At 38.4% G+C, this 25,094-nt stretch overlaps 1 protein-coding gene across 1 annotated transcript in view; it reads left to right on the forward strand.

Moving 5' to 3' along the window:
* Window positions 1-446: 446 nt before the first annotated feature.
* The window catches only part of LOC137283498 (2-oxoglutarate dehydrogenase complex component E1-like), a 68,014-nt gene continuing 43,366 nt past the window's right edge, over window positions 447-25,094 (forward strand). Inside the window, exons 1-5 of the mRNA XM_067815031.1 lie at window positions 447-536; window positions 660-1,247; window positions 8,495-8,689; window positions 14,068-14,170; window positions 18,072-18,172. Coding sequence (XP_067671132.1) covers window positions 1,035-1,247; window positions 8,495-8,689; window positions 14,068-14,170; window positions 18,072-18,172 — 612 coding nt within the window. The 5' untranslated portion in view covers window positions 447-536; window positions 660-1,034. The remainder of the gene's footprint in view (window positions 537-659; window positions 1,248-8,494; window positions 8,690-14,067; window positions 14,171-18,071; window positions 18,173-25,094) is intronic.

Raw genomic sequence — 25,094 nt, forward strand, 5'->3', positions numbered from 1 at the left:
GGTGAAGGATCGTGAGGCTTTCGAGGCCGTTTTGACTACTAAATGCCATTTTGTATGTGTCTATTACGTTCTGAGGGCCTTTGTAACATGAGACTGTTTCTACCACATCCGTCACCAACGATATGTTTTGAAACAAAGTCGCGTTGATCCGGAATGGAAAGTGCCCAAACGACTTGTGTGCATACAAATGACCACGTGCACACACCACCAAGGACGTATCGTATTTGTAAATACACGTATATGGTACGTCCTTGCACCGCTAAACAAATGGGTTCTGGATTTGAGCGCACTGAATGGCCTTAATTCTGGCAAGAAAAAATCAAAACCACTGCCATGGAGCGGAAAGGACGCCGATTTGTCGATAATATAACCAGTAATAAACGTGTTTATCACATAACCCATCAGCTAAACAACCCCGAAGTCCAAACTATCTGCGCCAAAACGGCACATTCACTCTCTCGCGTTATCACGCGAGAGTAACATTTGACATTGAGATCGACAACTTGGGTTGAATAGGAAGAGTTAAGAAATCACACGTACGTAGAACAGTAGATATTTGGATTCTTTAATCTCCGATGGCGTTTTAATGTTATGTGGTATTTCTTCTGAGACAGTTCAGCACCTATCATGATCACATTCTGTGCTTTCCGTATTTGCAGATATTCTCACGGACGACAAGGTCGCCATTTCCTGGGAAGTTACAAAGTCACAGCACAGTGTTGCTCCGAAAGCAAGTTTTGACTTTCGACATTCAGAAAAGCGGAGGAAAACAGCATTTCGACACACAGATTTCTGTCATTAGATGATTTCTCCCCAGTTGTGATGCTACGTAATTTTGTGAAGCGTACTTGAAGGTCAAGATCAGGGAGATACCCCATTAGATAAACAACTGGTGTGAAAGACCAAGTTGGGAAGAAAACAAGCCAACGTTGACTGTTTCTACTACAGTGTAATCCAGCCACCAGGCTGGCATCTATGATTGATCACCATCTTTGCCATAATATAAGACATTTTCATATAAAAAAGACGTTTACATGATGTATCGCTTGCCTGTAAGGACTTTGTTGTCAAGGGCTCGAACAGCTTGTTTGAGCAGAGCCTATTCCAGTCGACCTGATGACACATCAAGGCAAGCAAAAACCTTTGCTACCCAAGCAGCAGCAGAGCCCTTCCTGAGTGGCAGTTCCTCGGCATATCTTGAGGACATGTATTTGGCGTGGCAGAAAGATCCTGACAGTGTTCATAAGGTGAATAAATGATTAACTTATGAATTTGCATATTGCAAACACATTTATTCATTATTTAGTCCAAAGACATTTTGCCCAAATTGTCCTCAACCAATATGTGTTGTTATTGCCTGCAACACGTTTTGCAGGGGGTATTGAAATGCACCACATCCGTTCGTCCGTGCACATTTCCTTTTCCTGAGCAGAACTCTAAAAACGTGCAATATTTCTTCACCAAACTTGACACATAGATTGTCCTAGTGGTGTACTGGTGCCTTTTGATAGTTTTGGAATTCTGAATAAAATCTTTTTGCAATCTAACGCTAAAACAAATAGATATAAGAGAAAGACCAACTCTAGAAACAATTTGCATCAATTTTGTCACACACACAAAAAAATGTTGCTAAAGAAGCTGTTGTCATTATTTGTGTGTTTGTTAGAAGGGAGCAGTGGTAACGGAAGGAACAGGGTGTAAAGAGTGGTAACGAAACGAACAGGGTGTAAAGAGTGGTAACGAAAGGAACAGGGTGTAAAGCAATTCATTGGTATCTTGTTTCAAATGGACTGTAGAAAATTGTTGTTTGGGAAAAGCTGTGGGCCTGCGTTTAGAATACAGCACCATAAACATTAAAAAATTGTCATAAAAATACCTTTTAATGTAATTTTTTGTGACTTTGTTCCAAAGCACACTCACAATGCCCTTACATATCAGCATAACAATGTGTGCGTTCAAGCTCCGCTCACAGATGTTTCATTTCTACTAGCTATGTCATTGCATAAGCCCAACAGTGTTAAGTGTTTCCAGTAGTTGTTTACCAGCAGCTGCACAATTTTGGGCAAGCACCAGTTTAAAGTATTTTTCTTTTTTCACTAATTAGGCTCCTATTTATTTGTATTACACCAATTTACAGGGTGCTGAGGTGTTATATTTTTTGTATTTTTGTATTTTGTATTTTTATCACTTAGCAAGAATGTGTTACCTTGTCATGTTCTACTGTATGCTGTTCTTTGCAGTTGGAATAAATTTAATTATTTAAATATGTTTCGGTTTGAACATAACTATTAGGACTAAATGAATTATAAATATGAACCAATATGCATAGGTATAATTTTCAGTAATTTGCATCATTACACTGATATGAAGTTTATTAGTATTTATTTTTAGAAACGTCAAGAATGCATTACACTGGACATGTCAGCCATGTTTTTGTTGGTTCTGTCAATGTATTTATTTCAGAATTATTTCAAGGGGTTAGGGTTAGAGTAAAGGACATAATTCAGTATAGTATGTAGATGTCCAGTGTAATGCAAGAGTGCCATTTCTTGTTTTTACTACTGCATTTTTAGTACTTTTTGCACACAAAAATGGGAGACCAAAAATTACACCATGTAATGTTTCTACACAGAAGTGTATGGCTGATGAAAATTGGCCTGCAACTTGCTCTGAAGCCACTTTTCAATGCTACATTTGTTCAGTAATGATTCGAAGGCAACCTCACCCTCGTGCTGTCACTAGACATGCTCATGTCTCCCTCATTCCTTCATGCAATCTGCATTATCCTCACAGTGTTCCCTACAACACTTTTCCGTCATGAAATCACCCAATGATTTTTATAAAAGCATGTCATTCATACATGCACTGTGAACTCGACATCTGACACGTGACGTCAACAACTGTTTCTAGTTCAAGCCATATCGGCTCATTTCTTGCAGATTACTAAATGGGGCAAGTGTGCCAAATGGCATTGGCGCCATTCATCCGCAACTCATCGTAGATTAATATCACGAGACACCAAGTCTACCTGTAACCTTCGTAGTTGTCCATGACCAGTTCGACTCTTTCTGTTCATATCCATGAAGTCACAGTAATGACTAGATGAATTTGCACATTGTTCAACAGTGGGGAGGTAGCTCAGTTGGTTAACCATCAGGCTGACAATCTGAAGGTCATGAGTTCTCGTCCGAGGGATTCTTACAAACTGGTTGCCGCCTACGACAGTGATTCGATGAGTGGAGGTTCTAATGAGAAGTGTGGTGCTCTAAAACTAAGTGCTCCAAACTATTTACTTTAATTAACATAAGGTGGGTTGTGTCTCTAATAAGTAAGTGACATGTTTCACAATTGTTAGATTTTCTTAAGCGGTATTTCAAGCAGTTATTGTAGAAATAATGTCAACCTGATTCTGAGAAAGTGAGTGAGTGAGTGAGTTTAGTTTTATGCCGCACTCAGCAATATTCCAGCTATATGGCGGCGGTCTGTAAATAATCAAGTCTGGACCAGACAATCCAATGATCAACAACATGAGCATCGATCTGCGCAATTGGGAACCGATTACGTGTCAACCAAGTCAGCGAGCCTGACCACCCGATCCCATCTGAGAAAGTAAATATTGTCTAGATAATATATCAGAATCTCATCACTTACTTGCCTTAACAAAATTCATCTGAAGCTAAAGACATGTATCAATTCATTAATTAGATTAATTAAAACCTGTATTAAATAATGAATCATACATTTAGGAAGTGGTGAGATGCCTTGTTATGCCACCATACAACACTGTCCAGTAACATGTTAAGGATCAGGCCTACCATACAAATGGTGAACAAATCCTCAGAACTGTACTCGTGTGCACCAAAACAGAACGATCATCACCAAAACAGTAAAATATGTTTACCAAACTGCACGCATTTTTCCTCTGAAAATGATTAGTTTTTCATTACAGATGTATTTGTTTTGGTTTTAGAGGAAATTGTTGCAGTTTTGGAAGTTCACCAAAACACATTCTCCTTTGGACGGGCAACGTCAACCCAATATGCACTGACGTTTTGCATATAACACAAATAATAAAAGTTGTTGTGGGTTAATGGTCATGAGGATGGCGGCTCTTTGATGGTCCCTAACTTAATTTAACTATGACAGCAGAGTTAAATGATTCGATTACAGAGTTGGCAGCAGCAGCAGCAGCAGCAGCATAAAGTATTGGCAATTGAAGTTGCAGCAGCAGCAAAATGATAGATAAAGAAATACTTCCGCTGAGAAGCAGGAATTTATTTATATGCCAAAATAGTCCCCACCACTGATATAATTGGAGGGAAAATAAGATCCAACTGAAAAGTAGGACCCCTAAATTTAGAACATTTATGATATGTTTAAGCCTCCAAGAATCCCGCCAAAGGACGCATGTGCCGAGCCCAGAAACATGACCATTAACTTACCGGGTTGCTTCCCCACCATAGCTTGCCTTTTCCCAGGTACATGTTTTTACGTAGATTTCAAAGCAGCCAGCACGGCGCAGTCAGTGTCTTTGACAAATGCTTGCACCCCATGTGGGGAAAGGTGAACGCCATCCCATGACAATATGGAGTTGTCCGCACTTTCAATATCATGCTTTATTTGCATGCCCCCAAGCTCCCTTACGTAGTTCCCAACCTGCCTGTTAAGGGTCTTGCTGGAGCCCTCGATGGCTGAAAACGACGTTGCACCACTCCAATAGCGACGGGGAAGCATGTTCGACCACATAATCCTTGTGTTGGGCAGCAGTAGCTGCACCTGCAGCAACAACTCATAGATGTTGAGGTACAGCAAACTCGTCTTGATGTGGACCATGTCATTTGATCCAAGGTGGATTACAAGCACCTTGGCATGTGGCCACACGACGCATTCCCTCTCGATGATTAGGACCAGTTCCCGCCATCTCATACCAGCTCAAGCGAACTGTGTATAATGTTGCAGCATCCCAGACGAGCATCGGGCTCTTGCTATGTAGGATGACCCAATCAGCCACACATGAAAGAGTGGGACAAGTGAAAGGAACATAACTGATAAACTGTAAAATGATTACAGGTAAACAATTTAGGATTCATATGCATGGAACCCCCATCTACCATACTTTTTAATTATTTGTGGATTGATGCCATTTGGTGCCACTGTAGTTGCAGCACCAACTCTAAAGGAATGGGAAGAAAACGCTAAGGTGTCTACATCGCTGTGCACTAATGCTTTTTATCCCCCTGGCATGTAATGCGGGGGATATAGTCAACTCCTCTTCTGCCCATCCGTCTGTCTGTCCGTAATCATTTTGTTTCCGGAGCATAACTCAGAAACCGTTCAATATTTTTAGACCAAACTTGATAGATATAGTAATCTCAGCCTATGGTTGTGCCTTTTGCTATTTACAGATTTTTAGCATTTATATTTTTTTTGTTTTTCCATGGAACATTTTGGTGTTAGTCTTATGGTGGGGTGGGCTTCGTTTCCGGAGCAGAACTCAAAAACTGTTCCATATTTTTCTGCAAAACTTGGTAGATATATCAATCAGAACCTAAAGTGGTGCCTTTTGCTATGTACAGGTTTTTGTGATTTATTATTTTCTCGGTTTCCATGTAAACGTTTTGGACATAGTCTCAAAAGTGAGAGGTGTGTTTCTTTACCGGAGCACTTCTCAAAAACTGTGTAATGTCTGTCAGCAAAAGTTGTTAGATATATGTGGCAGATCCCAAAGTGGTGGCTTTTGCTATGTACCGGGTTTTGCGAGTTATTATTTTCTTGGGTTCCATGGACACGTTTCGGACTTAGTCTCAGGATGGACTTCGTTTCCGGAGCAGAACTCAAAAACCATTCAATATTTTTCTGCAAAACTTGGTAGATATATCAATCAGAAGCTAAAGTTGTGCCTTTTGCAATTTACATGTTTTTGTTATTATTTTCTCGGTTACCATGGACACGTTTCAGACTTGGTCTTAGAGGGAGGGGCTTAGTTTCCAGAGCAGAACTCGAAAACCGTTTGATATCTTTCAACAGATCTTGGCAGATATATGAGACAGATCTTGAAGTGGTCCTATATGCTATATAAAGATATATGGCATTTATATTTTTCATGCTTTCTATGGAAACAATTCGAACTTCAAAAACATCAAGTAACCATCAGATGATTTGTCCTTTCAAATATATGGGGGCCAGGGGGATATGTCATCTTCTGATGACTCTTTTCGTCACCATAGGCCTCATGCTTTCTCACACAACTAAGTGTTCAGGTTAGCAATGTTGCAACAGGACATCCCTGGACCATGCATGCCAGTAACGTTTGGTACTCTCATTTTATAAATCATTTAAAAAAAGCAAAAAGTTCAGTGCAGTTATAAAATTGTGAAGAGTACGTTCACAGCATATGAACTTACATCCTAAAGCTTTTAAGATCTTACTTTGCATGTGCATTCCAGCATGCTGGGGTGTAATACAGTCGAACCCTGTTTATCCGGACGTTTTGGTTTCACTTGAAAAATGTCCTGTAAGTGTACCATTAATTTGTCAGGTTGTCCCGGACGTAATCATGTAGCATGTGGAGCTTCAGGTGGCAAGTTAGATAAAAAACGTAAAGGCTTGATTTTGCCAATTGCATATTCTTTTTTTAATTTTAAATGCCTTACATATGACATATATATCTCGTCGAACTTATGCTGTCTGCAGAAAGTAAACTTCCGGACAGGATCACATGACTTACATTATGTGACAAGCTATTTTTAACTTGCGTTGTGACAGATAGTAGGGGTCAATTTAGAAGTGTTATGTACAGTACAATTACAGTGTAGTTTACCTTAATCCAACTTGACATGTGTTTTCCTTATATGTGGGGTCTGAATAAACAGGGTTCAACTGTAACCTGTTTGGACCAAAATTAAATTGTTGATGACATGATTTTAACTCAACATGTACAATTGAACAACTAAAATATGATTAAAATCAAGGTGCATATAACTCGACTACAAGTATGAATTTATGAATGCAACATCATGCAGCTGATGAGACAACTGCTACATGATTACTTGAAGTAAAGATATGTCATATGACACGAGATCGTAACCCATTCTTTCTGGAAATGGATTAAGAAAGCACTTAATTTGACAAAGATGAATTTAGATCACTATATTTACAATTACGCAATACTACATCAATTATTTGTGTGTGAACAAATTGAGAAACGTTGAACTTAAGATCTACATGTCGACTTATAGAAATCAGAATGGAATGGCTATCCATCTAAGAGTAGCTGTGACAAATATTAATAAAGCTATCCATTTCCAACCTTTTTCATGAATGTGACGGGAACTAGGCCTTTCTCAAACATGAAATGTTTTCTCGAAGCACACGTGCGGGAAAGCAGGCATTTTGTTGACAGCCTGACCAACCAAACAAATTGCTTGTTTTGATCACGTTATATTCTCAGGAGTATTTGTTGTTTTGAGAACCACGTTTTCATAACATGTTACATTTACGGAGCCTTAATCACTGCTTGCATATTCAAACATGTAATTAAACATGGGTTTAAATAATATATGTGTCCACAGTAAAACTATTATTATGCTGCAAGCTACTACCTGTACTAGAAGAAAACACCTGTGGGACGTGTTATGGCAAAGTGTAAGGATCAATCATCCACCGCAGTAAATGCTGCCGAGTTGTTGCAGTTCCAGCAATGAGTGCTAAGCTATTCCCATAACTGCATCGAAGAGATGATAATGCTTCGTCTCCATTGAGTACAGAAAGGGACACATGCAGGACTAGAGAACTCTAGTTCCTGTGACTTTTGCAAGTGACCCCTATCACAATAGAAGGTGCATTGTGTCCATACAGTGCTTGTGTTCATCTGTGTTTCTGCAATGAATTGACCATAACAACCAATGAAATATGTTTTCCGTGTATCTTCATGTGCTTTCTTTATAATAAAAAACATAGTTGTTACTTGAATTTTTTTTTTAGTGGTATGAGCCCAACAGACAAAACCCTTGTGAAATGAAGATTGAATGTGATGAGCGATTGTGAATGGCCTCAAAAACCTCATGCAATGTTTATCAGTGTCTTTAATAGTAATTAATTTGTTATTAAGATGACAGTTCTTTAAACTTTGGTCATCCACCATTAATTAGCAGCATGCTGTTATTTGTTCATGTTGAGACCACACATTGCACTAATTTATACCAACAATTGTTCTGATGCATGAGGTCCTGAATATTTCATAACAGGAATGTGTAATATTGATAGACATTGAAGATATTGATAGATATTGAAAAATCACATCGATAGACATGATAAAGAAATGTACTGAGACACAGAACACCTTTGTTGTGTTTATGGAGAAGCTATTGTAACCAGTTTATGCCACCATTACTTTTGTATGTTTCATGAAATGACCAGTCCACCTATGTTGTTGCTATGTTTTGTGCCATTTATTTGATTGTATGATTTTGAGTAAAGTTCTCCCTTTTTTCAGTCTTGGGATTCCTTCTTTCGTCATACTGCACGTGGAGCCCCTCCTGGTCAAGCTTATGTCCGTCCACCATCACTGTCGTCTGCCAGTTTGACTGTCGCCCCCATTCCCACGCATGCTGTAGCGCAAGGTGCACCAGTTGATGAAAAGACCATAGAGGATCATTTGTCTGTTCAGTCTATTATTCGCTCTTATCAGGTTAGTTTCCAAGCTAGTTTTGACAAAACTTTCATTTTTCATGGACTCTTGACTAATCTTTCTGACTGCATGGTTCTAAGTAAAGGAGTTGACGTAAAGTCACATAAAGGTTATGTATAAACCAATCATAATGATTTCAAAGTAGTGATCAAGTGATGCAAAGTTTTGTGTGGACATGTTTAGTTGATGTGATGTTAACTGCTATAACAAAATGATATGGGTTTTAATTGTTAATGCTTATTTCTTCAGGATATTTTGTTATTAAAGCAGGTCAACACTGCAGAGATAAGTAAAGATTATACAGAGATTATGATGGAATCCATTTGTCATTTGCTCACCAGATCATCTCGCTGTGCCAGTGAAGATAGATGTTTTAGTCATTAATATTGTTTCAACCAGTGACGTATTTGTGTAAGAAATGTCAAATTGATTTACAAATGCTGCCATAACAGGTATAGGGTTTTACACAGACTGAAAAATGGGAGTCACGGTGACTCACAATATTTATTTTTGGAGAGTCATTTTCAGTATTTTGGAGTCATGTAGTTTGAATGCCCATTTTCAGTATGTTTTCAGATGTTATTGTTCAATTGCCATGAAATTGGTACATGTGTACTTACTAGTGGGAATAACCACCTTGGTCAATGCCCCATTCGGCTGTCTGTCCGTCCATAATCATTTTGTTTCCAGAACAACTAAAACCAAAACGTTTCATATTATTCAACAAAAATTGGTGGGCATATCAAACAGAACCTGAAGTGGTGCATTTTCCTATTTACAAATTTTTTGTCATTTTTATCCCCCTGGCATGTAATGCGGGGGTGGGGGAGAGATATAGTCAACGCCTCATCTGTCCATCCGCCCGTAATCATTTTGTTTCCGGAGCATAACGCAGAAACCTATAGTTGTGCCTTTGGTATTTACAGAGTTTTGGCATTTGTATTTTTTTTGTTTTTCCATGGAACATTTTGGTGTTAGTCTAATGGTGGGGTGTGTTTCGTTTCCAGAGCAGAACTCAAAAACCGTTTAATATTTTTCTGCAAAACTATATCAGTAGATATATCAGTCAGAACCTGCAGTGGTGCCTTTTGCTATGTACAGTTTTTTGTGATTTATTATTTCTAGGTTTCCATGGAAACGTTTCAGAAAATGGAGAGATGGGCTTCGTTTCCGGAGCAGAACTTAAAAACCATTCAATGTTTTTCTGCAAAAGTTGGTAGATATATCAAATAGAACCTATAGTGGTGCCTTTGCTATGTTCAGGATCTTGTGTTTTATTTTTTTCTTGGTTTTCATGGAAAGGTTTTGGACCTAGTCTGAAAAGTGAGAGGTGTGTTTCATTTCTGGAGCAGAACTCAAAAACTTCTTAATGTCTGTTAGTAAAGCTTTCTAGATATGTGTGGCAGACCCCAAAGTGGTGCCTTTTGGTTTTTAAAGGTGTTTGTGATGTATCATTTTCTTGGTTTCCATGAAAATGTTTCAGACTTAGTCTCAAAATGGAAGGGTGGGCTTCGTTTCCAGAGCAGAACTGGAAAACCATTTCATATCTTTCAACAGATCTTGGCAGATATATGAGACAGATCTTGTGACTTTGCTGATTACTGATGGCATTTGTAATTTTCATGAATTCCATGGAAACAATTCAGACTTAGTCTGAAAAAACAATGAGGAACTCTCAGATTATTTGTCCTTTCAAACATGTGGGGGCCGGGGGGATATGTCATCTTCTGATAACTCTTGTTATTTTCTCTGTTTCCATGGAAACGTTTCAGACTTAGTCTCAAAATGAAGCGATGTGCTTCGTTTCCGGAGCAGAACTTACAAACCGTTCAATATTTTTCTGCAAAACTTGGTAGATATATCAATCAGAACGTAAAGTGGTGCCTTTTGCTATTTACAGTTTTTTGTGATTTCTTAGTTTCTCAGTTTCCATGGAAGCATTTCGTACTTAGTGTCAAAAGTGAGAGGTGTGTTCTGTTTCCGGAGCAGAACTCAAAAACTTCTTAATATCTGTCAGTAAAACTTGGTAGATATGTGTGGCAGACCCCTAAGTGGTGCCTTTTGCTATTTACAGGTTTTTCTGATTTTCTATTTTCTCGGTTCCATGAACATGTTGCCAACTTTGTTTCCGAAGCACAACTCGAAAACCATTTCATATCTTTCAAAAGATCTTGGCAGATATACGAGACAGATCTTGAAATGGTGTCTTTTTCTGATTACAGATATATGGCATTTATATTTTACATGAATTCCATGGAAAAAATTCAGACATGGTCTAAAAACACATTAAGTAACTGCCCGATGATTTGTCCTTTCAAATATGTTGGGACCGGGGTGATACATGTATGTCATCTTCTGATGACTCTTGTTATTTTTTTGGGTTTCCATGAAATGATTTGAACTTGGTCTTAAAGGATGACCATTTCTAGAGCACAACTCAGTTATCATTCCATATGTTTCAACAAGACTTGGTAGATATATCAAACATAAGCTTAAGTGGTGCCCTTGCTGTTCGCAGGTTTTTGTTATTTATATATTTCTTGGGTTTTCATGGAAACATTTCAGATTTAGTCTTAAAAGGGAGAGATTGGTTTCGTTACAGGGGCACAACTTGAAAACCATTCAGTATCTTTCTACAAGACTCGACAGATACACAGATCTTGAAGTAGCCTTTTGCTATTTGTTTTTGGCATTGATATTTTTCATCATTTCCTTGGAAATGATATGGACTTTGTCCAAAAAATCAAGTTTGGTTTCAAGTAACTGTTAGATGATTTGTTCATCTGGGGGGATTTGTCAGCTGCTGATGACTTTTGTATACATTAGTGTATGTTTTGACCCTTTGATCAGGCTCTTTATTTCTCTCTGTAACTGAGCCTGTATATGCTGGTTCACATGAAGGAAGAGATGTAAACTGCAAAAGAAGTCTTAATCTGTCTTTGTATGGACATCAATACATCTATATTGAAAAAGCAGATAAAGGTCCTTACTCTGTTTAAAATGTAATGTAAATCTCATAAATTCTCTCAATGTATTTTTGAATGGTCAGACTCGAAAACAACTGATGAGGTTGAACATTGGCTTGTATTTCTTCTAATGGAATCTTTTCAAATCATGTACTCTCTTTGAAGCGAGTGAGAAAAAAAAAGCAGCATTAGAAAAGATGGTCTTGATAGCATGTGTTAATTATGAGGCTCTGACTTAAACTTTGTGTTACCTTAATGTAACTGCTGTGAATTGCAGAAACTGTTCAAAAGTATATTCATTCTTGCATAATTGGAAACACTGTGGAAATTGTATTGCTCCTGCATCTATGGACAATATATTTGAAATGTAATGCCGACCACAAAGTAGTTCTTATCCCCTCCCTTCATGTAATGCAGATATAGTAGAAGCCTCGTCCGTCCATCTGTAGTCATTTTGTTTCCGAAGCATAACTAAACAAATGTTAAATATTTTTTAACAAGATATATTTAACAGAATTTGTTTTGGTTTCCATGAAAACATTTTGGACTTCCTCTCAAAATGAAGGGGTGACCTTCAATTCCAGATCACAACTTGAAAACCATTCAATGTCTTTGTGCAGGACTTGGTAGATACAGTGGAAGCTGTCAAAACTGGCATCTGCCCCATATGGCATGTTCTCAACTCCGACATAAAATCTCCGCCTCATCCATGGCTTCTACATACACCATCAGCTCCACAATCCATCACTTTGTCAAAACTGGATTATTTCCTCAGTCCCAATGAGCGCTGGTTTAGACGGCTTCCACTGTATATCAAACAGATCCTCTTGCTTTTTACAGATATTTGGCATTTATACTTCACATGATTTCCATAGAAAAGATTTGGACTTAATAAAAGAAAATCTGACTTCAAGTAACTTTCAGATGATTTGTTCTTTCACATTTATGTGAGCCAGAGGGATTTGAGATCTTCTCATGACGAGTTACAATTAGACAAGAACTATAGTATTGTCGGAAATATAGAAAGAAAACTTTATTTCACAAATATGTTTGGCCTAACTACAGGTCCAGTGGTAGGGAGATGGAAAACATGAAAAATAGAACTTTACTGAGGAGACATGAGCAATGCAAAGTCCAAAGCGGCTTATTTGGAACAGACCATGGATTTAGCTGACGTAAAAGATAATAACTTTCATGCTGAAAATATTAAGGATGTTGCTACCATGGTGTCTTACTTTAGCTATGAAAAGAAACACGTAGGAGGGGTTGTCCCAAAAGCAAAACCAGGATTGGTGAAGCAGACGATGGTTGGGGTCGGGCTAAGGGATAGAGATAACAGTTCAGATTTGATAATCCCATCGGGGTATTAAAGCAGGGAAGTACACGGCATGTCCTACCATACATAACAATATCCTGTCCTGTCAATTTTTGGGTGGTCATGTCACCTATGTATTTTCAGACATGTAATAGGATGCTTTTCTTTGAGTATCGTGCACTTTTACATGTCTTAACATAAACTTCCTGAAGGAAAGACATGTAACATGTTAATCAGTAGATGAGACATATTCAACACACATGAAAAAGCACAAAATATCTTTGAGATGACCCCTTGCGCCAATAGGCAGTGCATGACTTTCTGTTATCATACCTGGCTGAGCGACCTAATTGCCATCAATAGTCTGATTTATTGTGTTCATCAGCTATTTGTATTGCTCACCAAGATCTGTTGCAGTACTAATGTGTGATATTTCATGGGCCCTGCAGATACGTGGTCACAATGTAGCAAGTCTGGACCCCCTTGGTATTTCTGATGTCGATCTAGATTCTGAGGTTCCTAGCGAACTCTTACCCAATAATTACGGTTTGGGTAGGTATGAAGGAGTTGTTGTAGTTTATTGAGTTGAGTTTGCTTACGTTCTGTTGAATGTTTTCCCTTTGGTTCACAGGATTAGTTCTGTGTTTCTACATTGACTATTGTATGTGATAATCCTTCATCTGCAGATGGAGAAGGCGGTTGACATGGACCTGATGAATCAAGGACCTGTTAATACTCATTCGTTTGCAGATTCTGATACCTCACCCAAACCTTATGTCTTTTCTTTATTCTTGTTTGTCCCCATTTTCAAGGCTAATTACATAGCACCTTTAGTCATCAGCAGTGTAAATGCAAGAATAAGCAGTAGGATGCTTTGGAAGCACTGGAACATGTGATGCCAGGTAATATGAAAGTTATGTTGCATTATCACCAGCCATGTGTGGATGATGAAGTTAGTCCATGTGCATGTTGGTGGGACCTTTGTACATTTTTTTTCAGATCCTCACTTTTGCTCACCAATTCTGGGAAAAGGTTGGTTTCCTTCTCTGACCGAGTTGTCTATAACTCCTCTTTTGTCTGTATTTGGTCATTGCTAGATTCGTGGACATCATATAGCAGATTTAGACCCCTTGAAGATCAACCAAGTGGACCTGAATGCCAATTCTCCACCTGATCTCCTTGTGAGCCATTACAAGTTTGGTAAGACCCATGTTGCCCATCAAACTGCCCAGACAGCAGGGTACACAACAAAGCTCCATTTTGTTCTGTCAGTCAACATCTAGTGTAGATGACATTATAACATTCACAACAAGTTTCACTTTAATGTCTTTTGGGGATGGTGGGAATATAGGAACAAGTTGCTGCATGTTTGGCATTGGTTTTATTAGTGTATGCATTGTGTAGGAATACCCTGAGGTGTACCCTGTGGTCATGTGTGCCGTTCTATGTTTTCATCATCGGCTTCATTCTCTCTTAAGCCTGCTACTTTAACAATTCTTCTGTCTGCACAGACTTTCCTCTACTCTGGTTAACCACAGCATATAAAATTTTGATGGAGACATATTTATGATTTTGTAAACTTTTGAATTCTGCTATTGTTTTTGAATTAGAGATCCTACCAATCAAATACTGCTATTCAGTGTCAAGGTTCATCTGTCTCTCTGGCTTCATTCTAGACACAGTATGTTCAACATCTATATGTTAAATTGTTTGTTGTTTAACATGCACCAAGCAGTATTTGAGCCATATGGCAGCAACCTGTAAATAATTAGTCTTGACCAGACAATCCAGTGGTCAACAGCATGATCACCAGTCTACTAAAAAATGATACACTGATGTGAGTGTGACCTCCTGATTTACTGTATGTTTGAGATATTGTGATGAACCAAAGGACAATTTAGTATAGTGGGCATTCTTTGCTGCTTCACATATTAACTGTCTAAGTGTGGCCTGTTATTCATGTCAAACCCATGTTGTCATTGTCAGTTTTATTTGTTTTATTAAGAAATGAACACAGAAGGAAGATTTGTGAAAATCATGTTTTGATTAGTCAAGGCTCATACGGGTTTGAAAACTTTCAGATCTTTCAGTAAAAGCAATAGTTTGAGAAGCCTTGAAATTTGAGAAAATGAAATTTGCTTGTCAGTTAAAGTATTGATATTTTGTTCTTGAAGAGTACGTAAAGTTCACTCACCCATGAGTTGCCTCCCTTGAACCCTTTCCTGCTAAAACAATTTCATATTAGCAACAGGCACTATTTGTTTTGTGTATTAGTTGTGAAAATGTATCTTGTTAAGTGGCGAACCAGATTCATACTGCATTTTTCAGCCTAACGACTGATGTAGTAAACTGGATTTTAAAAAATATTGACAGACCAGTAACTAGCACAATTTGAAACAACATTGAGAAGGACAGCTGACACTGTAGTGACAGGCCTGAATTAGATATGTTCATGTCTGTATGAACCTTGGCAATATCAGTGTGAAAGATAAGTCTATGTTTAGCAACTTTTGTGTGCAATCGTGCATGATCACATAAATTATTATTTAATCATTTGTTTCCAGATGTATCAAATAGTAGGCTACCTCATCACCCTGAAGAGTTCAGTTCTTTCAATATATATGCTGAATGTTACGTTTCCTCACAATAGCTTTATTAATTTGTTGTTTTTGTTGTTTGGGATTTTTTAGTTCATATGGTTAAAGACCATTACGGCCTATTTGACTCTGTATAGTTATTGTCAGGAGTCATCATCAAATCTTGGTTACAAAACACGGACATATCAGTGGCATTTGATCAATACGGTTTTGGGGGTAATTTTTTGACACCAAGGATCAATAAAAATCAATAAGTTGTCCTTATTTTGATATTAGAAAGAAAGTGTAATTATTACAATGTAGGAAAAATGTAGACTGGCTGGTCAATTTTTTTTTTTTTTACCAGTCCTGTCAAAATGTAGCATGTCCTCCAGATATGAATAAAACACCATTTCAAGACTTAAAACTTTGAAGACTTCAAGATGTAAACAAAATTCACCTGTTTTGGCATTTCAAGACTTCAAGACTTACACAAAATTCACCTGTCTGGGACGTTGGGACGGGCTATCTTTCCTACACTGCTTACAGTTATGATTAAACTGCCTTAGAAAAACTAAACAGCAGTGGGATAAAATGGGCAAAATGTTGATGATTTTATCTCCTGTTCTGTAAGGCACTATTTTTTATGTAGAGATTAAGATTATTGCAGCACTCCAAATAAGATTTAACACATGTGAATGCTACAGTATTTTTTTTAGAGTAGGTATTATCATTGTTGAATGGGTATTTTACATTCCATTACCCACTGCTTTCAAATATGTGTGTATTTCAGTGATTGTACTCAGCTGAGCATGTCACTGAGTAAGTTTGCAGAGCTGGCATGTACTGCCTAATGTCATATCTAGGCAACTTACATATAGTGGATGATTCATAAAAAATCACTCCCCCTTTACTGACAGTACAAAACTAGTCCTATAAAAACAATACAACTTGATAGCAGCCAATGTCTTTTCACTACGCGAACGATTTCCATGAAATTACGTACACACATTTTAAAAACTTTTTGTATGTCTAACATTTTTAAATGCGTAATTGGTACACAACAATTATTTTGTGCATAATTTGACATTTTCCATGCATATTTTACAATGATATGTAGCTTATCTGGGCGTTTGAATATTTATGTTTACTATTTCACTCACTAAGCCGGAAACAGAAATTAGCTTTGCACACACTTCCTCCAAATCTCCTGGTGATTTTGTGAAAACATTCCCTTTAAAGTAACTTCAAGCCAATTAGAAGTCGTCATTTAAGAAATATATCTGATTTTATGCAGGAAAATATAATCCAATTTTGTGTTGTTTTAATGAATATATTTAAAAATATCAGGTGCTTTGGTGCTGCTGAAAATGGAAGTGGTTTACAACAAGTGGTCTATAACAAAAAGTTTTGTGGGCATAATGCACTAGGATTAGGCATGTGTGTTTTTCATCTGATCCTAGTAGTATGCTACATTTTTGTGTTATAGTATTTATGCAGGAAATATATGAATATCAATGCAACTTCTGTTCATTGCCTGTTGTGAGTTTGATTTTTGTACCGGTAACTTTTTAAACCTTCGATTTCATAAGCAGGTGAGCTGCATGTCCATGGTGCTGTTCCTGTAATGAATCACTGAACTTTTTTCTTGCCTTCTATTCAGAAATGTTGCTATTTTGTGGTCATGCTTATTTGCATGCTTACTTTTGGATGTGGCATATGTTTGCGTGACTAACCAAGATTTGATAGTTTTTGTCTGAAGACTAACCAAGATTTGATAGTTTTTGTCTGAAGTGTTACAAGTGTAAACTATTACACACAGTAAACTCATACTGATTTTAGTGTAAATGCTTTTTAAATAAATTTAAATAAATGTCTTTTTGGAGGAAAGAACATTAATCAGTAAGTCAGTTATTTACAATATAACAAATTGAATTAACTTGATCTCTTAAAGTCACAAAGTCATGTTTTGCTTTTTTCCTGTACATAAAATATTGATATTTACTAGAAAATTATTGAAAAATAACAACTATAAGTGGTCCATTGGATTATGAATAATTATGTTTGGAAATGTTACTTGCTTTAATACTGTTTTTGACTCACTGTTTTGAGGGTGTCCTTTGAACAAGTCCAAGCAGAGTACAAAATTTGTGTGTGAAATTTTTGTCAGAATTTGTTCTACCTGTTTTCCAAGATAAACATTTTCATTTTGTCTTTTTCAAGAATGAAAACAATTTTTCATGGATATTCAACTTCTGTTATTCTGTGACAGGCAACGTTTCACCATAGATTCTAATGGTGGTGTCAAGAAAGTGATAACATTAAAATTTATGTCAAAATGTCACCTTTATGTCCATAAGAAAGATTTTCATCAACTCAACTTCTAAAGTGCCCATCAGAGAAATTTTTCTTTTTCATTAGTGCATTTGGGAGGTCATCTGGTGTTTTACAGTCAATTTTCACAAGCTTAGTGAATGTTTATTGTTATTGGTGAAACTGATGACCTTTACATTGTGTGTGCACAGAGGAGCATGACTTGGATCGAGTTTTTCGTCTACCAGCCACCACTTACATAGGAGGCAATGAGGCTGCTCTTCCACTCAGAGAAATTATCAGGAGACTGGAGGTCAGTGTTGGTTTTATTGACAACATAATTCTGAAGGTGTGCTTTGTCCCATGCTACGTGAACCTCAAATCTGCCAGCATTTCTTTCCCTTTGCCTCAGGCCCTGATGAGCATATGTCATTGCCTGATTAAGAAAAAACATTGTTGAGAAACTGGTTGTCAAACAGCAAGAACCTGTGACTGATTTTGATCATGCTTACTGGTTCCTAATACAGATTTCAACAACTGGAAATATATGTTTAAGATTTCTAAACTGAACAAACATAATTATGCATCCTCATTTCTTTTTCATCCTATACCAGAATTCTTTGAGCATGATGTATGGAACATTTTAAACAGACAATGTCAAACTGGAGGGGGAGGGATTTTCTGACCCCAATGGTTTTACATTGTCTACCAAATCCGAGGAGAAGTGTTTTCGCTGACATATATACTGTCAGTGATGGATAATTACAAAGTAAATGATCATTTAATGAAACTACATAACAGTAACTGAAGCACAAGTAAAATAAATTTTTAGTTTAAAACCGACAGCGTCAGTCCAAGATTTTATACTTTAAAATTTGCCTATGTTGAATTCCAGTGAATACTGGAGATTGAACAAACCAGATTATTTGTCAATATTGTAAAACTGTTTTTTGTGAGAAGCGTTTCAAGGAGTTTATTGAATGTAGTGCTATTGTGGGTCTCAATGTGGTTGGCTTCCCGGGGTCTACTTCGCTGTTGCCCCAGATACGAGAAATGACACAAAAAGGGTTACGCTATTATCTAATGGGGCAGATAGGCTATGTCATGTTCGAAATAACTAAGTGTCACTATAACTCACTAAACTTAACGTATTCATTCATTTTTTAATTAAAGTTGATGAGTAACATTTAACATCTCTTTGTGTTAATCTCAGTTATTGCAATACCACTGGAATTACAATGAACAAATTCAATTTTAAGCTACCCTTTCCACCTGATGTAATTTTACATAGACTGGTCGAATCAAGGATGATCACATTGATTTCAACATGTCAAGTGATGCCTACTGTTGATTAACAAAGCTGACATTTATATAACTGGTGGAATTGTGTATGCCCTGAAACATCCCCATCACAGACATGGTTGAACAACTTTGCAAGTGTGAAGAGGGCCTGGATGATGAAACGGGCAATGGCATGAGAATCGACGTGTTAGCATCAGGACCCTGCGAAAAGACTGGGCATGACCTCTTGACTTCTGTTAACTGCTGGTTTCGATGCGCTATGATTTTAAACTTCAAACTCGGTTCCAGTATGGAATAGCAAGGCAACGACTGTTGTGCGAAGGCAGTGATTTGTGTACCTGTGTGGCAACTTGGTATTCTTGGAGATTTTCTTCATCATTTGTGAGAGTGACAGTGAATTTTTGCCAACGTACCAAGAGGAGTACCAAGCTGAATTGCTGATATCAACGACAGATTTTGGATGTTGAAAGAACGATTTAGTGTATGGATTCATGTGGGACTTGTACGATTTGAAGGATAAAGTTAAACTGGACAAAAAAGGTAAGATTTCAACCTTTTTTAATTGGTTTGATATACTTCAGCTTGGTTTCCTAGACTGCTTTAGTACCTTTTCATGATTACCGATTAGTATTTACATTTTGCTAATTTATAATAGAATGATATTATCATTCAGTGTTAGATCATATAAATCATGTTGAAAGCTGGGGCTTTTTTTCTGAAATAAATCTGTATTTGCTTTTATTTCTTTGTTAATTGTGTTCAGAAGCTGTTTGACAGTAAGGGAGGTAACTAAAATGTAACTTCCTTTTGGTTTGTTTACAAAACGTTAAACGTTGCAGTACACACCTGTGAAGAGTTTTACACCCCAAATGGTACGTCTCTTGGTTGCTTTCAATAATGACTCATTAATTACTTCCCTCAGGTCATTTTCTTCAACCTTAGCAAAGCGGGACGGTGGAGGGACGCTCATTGGACAAGATGAAGCCGTGTCAGCGTTAGCACTGGAATTACCAATGGAAGAGGAAATGTCCTGAGTGCTGGGATTTGTGTCTTTTGGAAGATCAGTGTACTGAAACAAGTATCATTAGCTTACTCCTTGGCTGAATAATAATCTTTAATCTTGGAATATTGTACCAAATTAAATACACCAATGCCTGAGATTTACAGAATAAAGATCATTGAAGGATATTATTTCATGGCTCTTCAATCACTTTATTATCTGATCACATATGATTATGTGCCATTGGATTGTTCTACCCATCATCTTTGAATAATTCTTCCAAGAGTTTAGACTCTGTCAAAATCCCAGAGAAAGAAATTGAAGTGTTAATTTTACTCCATTATGCAATTTCATACAGGAAAAGTAGTACCATAGTAGTGCCAACGTATTAATGTGTGGTTATCATTTTCAGGGATGTTGAACACTATTTGACCTATCAGATTCTAGGAAACCATCACTGTTGGTTTACAATATCTGATCACATGATTACGTGCCGTGGGATTGTACTCCCCTTTGAACAATTCTTCGTACATTTTGCCTTCTTTGAAGATTTTATCAGGATCCAAGAGAAAGAAAATTCAGTTCCTAATCTTCCTCCATTATTGAAATTCATGCATCAAAAGACCATTCATCCTACCAGTTTCCACTTCTACTGGGAGTGTATTGCAACAAAAGTTTGCATAAATTCTCAAATTTTTTATTTTTAAACTCATCCCATCTCACGTTACACAGCTCTCTTCTTGTATTCAACCATATGTGGAATGTGTTGAGTCGACTTCTACGACTACTTTGAGTCAACATGAATTGACAGCATTTTGGTGCTTTCATTATGAAGACTGTTTGCTCTGGATTCGTCGACTTTGTTAGAAGGCACTGTTTCTCGGTTCGGTGCGTCCTCATAGTAGTACTGGTTTGAGGCTTATTCACAGTAGTACCTGTTCGGCATTTACTCTCAGTGGTACCAGTTCGGCACTTACTCACAGAGTTCAGCACTTGCATTCAATGCATCACATTCTGCCAGTTCAGTGCTTGTCTCTTACGCGACCTTTGTTGTATCGATTCATCTTGCGATACTGGTTCAGGTGGTGTTAGCTTACCACCTAGTGCGACGCGTCTGGTGGAATCTTCGTCGTTATCTGTACATCATGGGAATTTATCTCAGCCACCAGGTTGCCCTACATCACTCGGTAGGATTATCCACTGGCGTTCATTCCTTGTTGGATCAGCTTCGTCTCCAAGTTACTATACCTCCCAGTGCTCCGTTTATTTGCTCGGTTCCAGGCTGCATTCTTTTTGTCTCATCCGTCGGGTTATTTGAGGCTTGCAGTTGAACCATTCCTTCATCCTCCTATTCCGGACATTAGACGTTGATGTTTATGAATTGTCTCCAGTGCTTCACTGAGTTATGATGGATTACTTGTGTGTCTTGGCAAGGTATACTTTTGGCCTGGTTCAACATCTCTGTTGCTTTCTGTCTACAGCATCAGCAAGTTTCGGAATAGTGTTTTGTGCGGATTTTTGGAGTTGGGTCTCGTCTGGTTAACTGACGACTGTGTGGTCCGGTTTTTAGCATTGCATATAGCGGACAGCTGTATGTTTACCAGAGACTTTGATGCTGAAAGTGATTATGACTTGCCAACATACTTGTGTTGGCCCAACAAAGTGGATTACTATACCTACCTTCATTTGCAAGTGATGATCTTCAGGGCCATTCCCGGTAAGAGTGACTCCTTTCGCCCTTCATCAATCAGCCGGAAGATATTCGGTTCATGTCAACCCTCAGTTCTGAAGTCTTTGCAGTTTTGTAAAGGTGATCCACAGGCATTGCTTCCTGGTCATTTCGTCAGTTTTGTCTGTTATGAATGTTACGGTAGATTGGTTATTCCAGTGCATTGAATCTACTACCTTTTTCTATTTCATGTAGCTGACCATTGTCGAGGGCACCCACTATCAGTGGCATGTTTTTGTATTTTGGAATTTGTCCGTAGCTATTTACACGGGTCACGGAGCCTGTTGTCAGCTATCTACATCGCAAGGGGATTGTATTCAGTGCAGACATTGTGACTGCATCCAGACCCAGCCGATTCCCCACTCCTCCTTCGTCACTTGGAGTACACCAGTTAGACTAGTTCGTCATTCGGCAGAGATTGGAACAGATCCCTACCTGTTGTCTTCAATTCATTGACACAGAGGTCAACAGACTGTTTTGTGCTGTGGTATCTTGGTGCTGAGGGCTCATCTCTGCAAGATGCAATGTCTTATTCCCCTTGCACTTTTTCAACCCAGAACACTTTGTCAATGACAGGGACTGTTAGGGCTTCTGTCATCAGTGTAAGCAATGAGGTTTTTAGGGCAACTTCAGCTACCACCATTTGTTAGGGCCATTTGCTCCAATGCATCACCTCTACGTAGACGCGTCAGGTCCGAGTTGCAGAGCACATTTGCTAGATCAACAAGTGTTGGTTCTGTGGTTCCTCTAAGATCAGGCACTTCACATCACCACATCGCCGACTCTCTATCTCGGTCAGTTCGTCCGTCCCCAACAGAATGGAAACTACATCCAGAAGTGTTCTAGAAATATTGCCATCCATTAACTTTGCTGACAATAGACCAAGAAGATGACACTGCTTTTGGTTGCACCTTAATGGCTGGCCAGAAGTTGGTACGTAGATCTGGTACAGCTCGCCGAAGCCAATCCAGTGCCTTTGCCTGATTGAAGAGATCTTCAGCTCCATCAACACTATGATCAGCTGCATTGATCTCCTCAAACACCTTCACTTTTGGCACATCTTCATCGGTCCTTAGTTGCAAAGGGATACTAGTGTCAATTTGCTTCAGCCATGATGACAAGGGGAAGTATTTTGAAGCATACTGCCGTTCTAAGGGTTTCCAATCTCCTACAACGGCAACAACCCAGATGGTTGCTGAGTACCTTTAGCATCTAAGGACCTCTAAGAAGCTGAAAGGTTCTACTTTAGCGACATATCTGGCAGCGCTTAACACAGTTATAGCGGCAGTCACAGGAATGAAGATTTCTGTTTCAGAACTACAATGCTTCCTGAAGTTTTACAAGTTAGCGAATCAGACACAAATTCCGGCCTCCGGCTTGGGATTTATCAGTGGTTTTGGCTCATCTTACATCGCCTGATTATGAACCTTTCAAGTTCAAGACCTTCATCTTTGCTAGCTCTGGTTACGGCTGCCCGTATATATGAGCTGCATGCATTGGACGCATCATGGGAAGGTCTTCCTTGGCTTGAGGTGGGACTTAATTGCCTCAAACAAGTTGCCCAAACAGCTGGATCGCTTGTTCTCTATTCCACCTCTGTCCTTGATTGTGGGTTCAGATGACAATAAAGACTTGTCCTTGTGCCCAGTACCTGCCTTGCGTATCTACCTGGACGTGTCTAGAGATCTTCACAGACTATGGAAAAGACTGTTCATCCCCCTATCAACGGCATCTACTGCGGAAGTCTCTTGGACCACTCTGACTTTCTGTCTCTGTTCTACAATCTTGAGAGCCTACAACTTCGCAGGACCACCTCCACCATCATCGGTGAAACCTCATGAGACTTGAGTATTAGCATCTACGATGGCACTACATGGGAACTGTTCACTGCAGAGCATCATGGAGGGATGTTTCTGGCAGCCAGAGAGAGTCTTCGCCTCGCACTACCTATCTATCGGTGGTGGATGTTGAGGGACTTCATCAGTTTGGGCCCATGGTCTTGGCACAGCAAGTTTCTTCCTCCAAGAATTGCAGATAAGCATTCGTTTTCAAGATCAAATAGCTGTGTAGTTAATATAAGATGTCGATGTTATCCACATCTTAAGTACTATTTTCAACGGGTGAAATCAACTCACCTACTGAACTAGGGCATGGACATACCATCATGCGGGATTATGACAGACTTTGTTCTAGTTTGATTTTACATGTGAAGAAGATCGACATTCCACTTGCTGACCTCTACTCTCTGAGCAGTTATATCAGTGAAGTGTTGATTCTGATTACTTTTTGTGGGTGTCGAAGCGTTCCGCTCCTAATCCTTTCTCACTCAGGGAGATTGGATCTGAACGTTAAACTAGTTGAGCATTGAACGGGCTATGCATTATTTCACCAGTTGGATGTCTGTGAGAGTACTACCGAAGCAGGAACTGGCCGATTCCCACCCGACCTGCCCCACACCACAGATTATGGCAATTCCAAGTCGAGAATGACAGATACAGGTTGTCATATGAGGCCCTGAGCATGCTGCATGAGCAAATGGATGATTGACAGGAGAGGGCAGAGGTCAGGCAAGTCAGAGGCCAACAACTTTTGTTCTGCATAGCAAAGCACATTCCGCGTATGGTCAAATACAAGAAGAGAGCTGCATAACGTGAGATAAGATAAGTATATAACTGTACAATTTATAGTAAACTTTACAAATTTGTAATGAATTTATATACTCTTCAGTTTCAAATCTATACTTAAACAATTTGTAGTCATATACAATTTGTTGAATTAAACCAATCAGATATCTGACATCTTTTATTTTTTGTCTATATTCTTTGAGAAACAAGTTTATGTTTTGCACCCCGAGTCCATAGAAGTACATGTAATTGATGATCTCCTTTCTCTTGCTCAGTTTGAATGTATATGTGTGTCTATCTTTATGTATGTGATCTTTTCTTATACATAATAAAGACACGATAAATTTCATTCAATTGTTATTTTTTCCCCCGTAATGTGTTTTGCGATCAGTATGATTTTTATCCCACTGGCATGTAATGCCGGTTAGTCAACGCCTCGTCTGTCCGTGTGTCCATAATCATCTTGTTTCCGGAGCATAACTCAGAAACCGTTTAATATTTTTAGACCAAACTTGATAGATATAGTAATCTCAGCCTATAGTTGTGCCTTTTGCTATTTACAGATTTTTGCCATTTATAT

This window comes from Haliotis asinina, chromosome 5, assembly GCF_037392515.1.
Source record: "Haliotis asinina isolate JCU_RB_2024 chromosome 5, JCU_Hal_asi_v2, whole genome shotgun sequence".
Lineage (NCBI taxonomy): Eukaryota > Metazoa > Mollusca > Gastropoda > Lepetellida > Haliotidae > Haliotis > Haliotis asinina.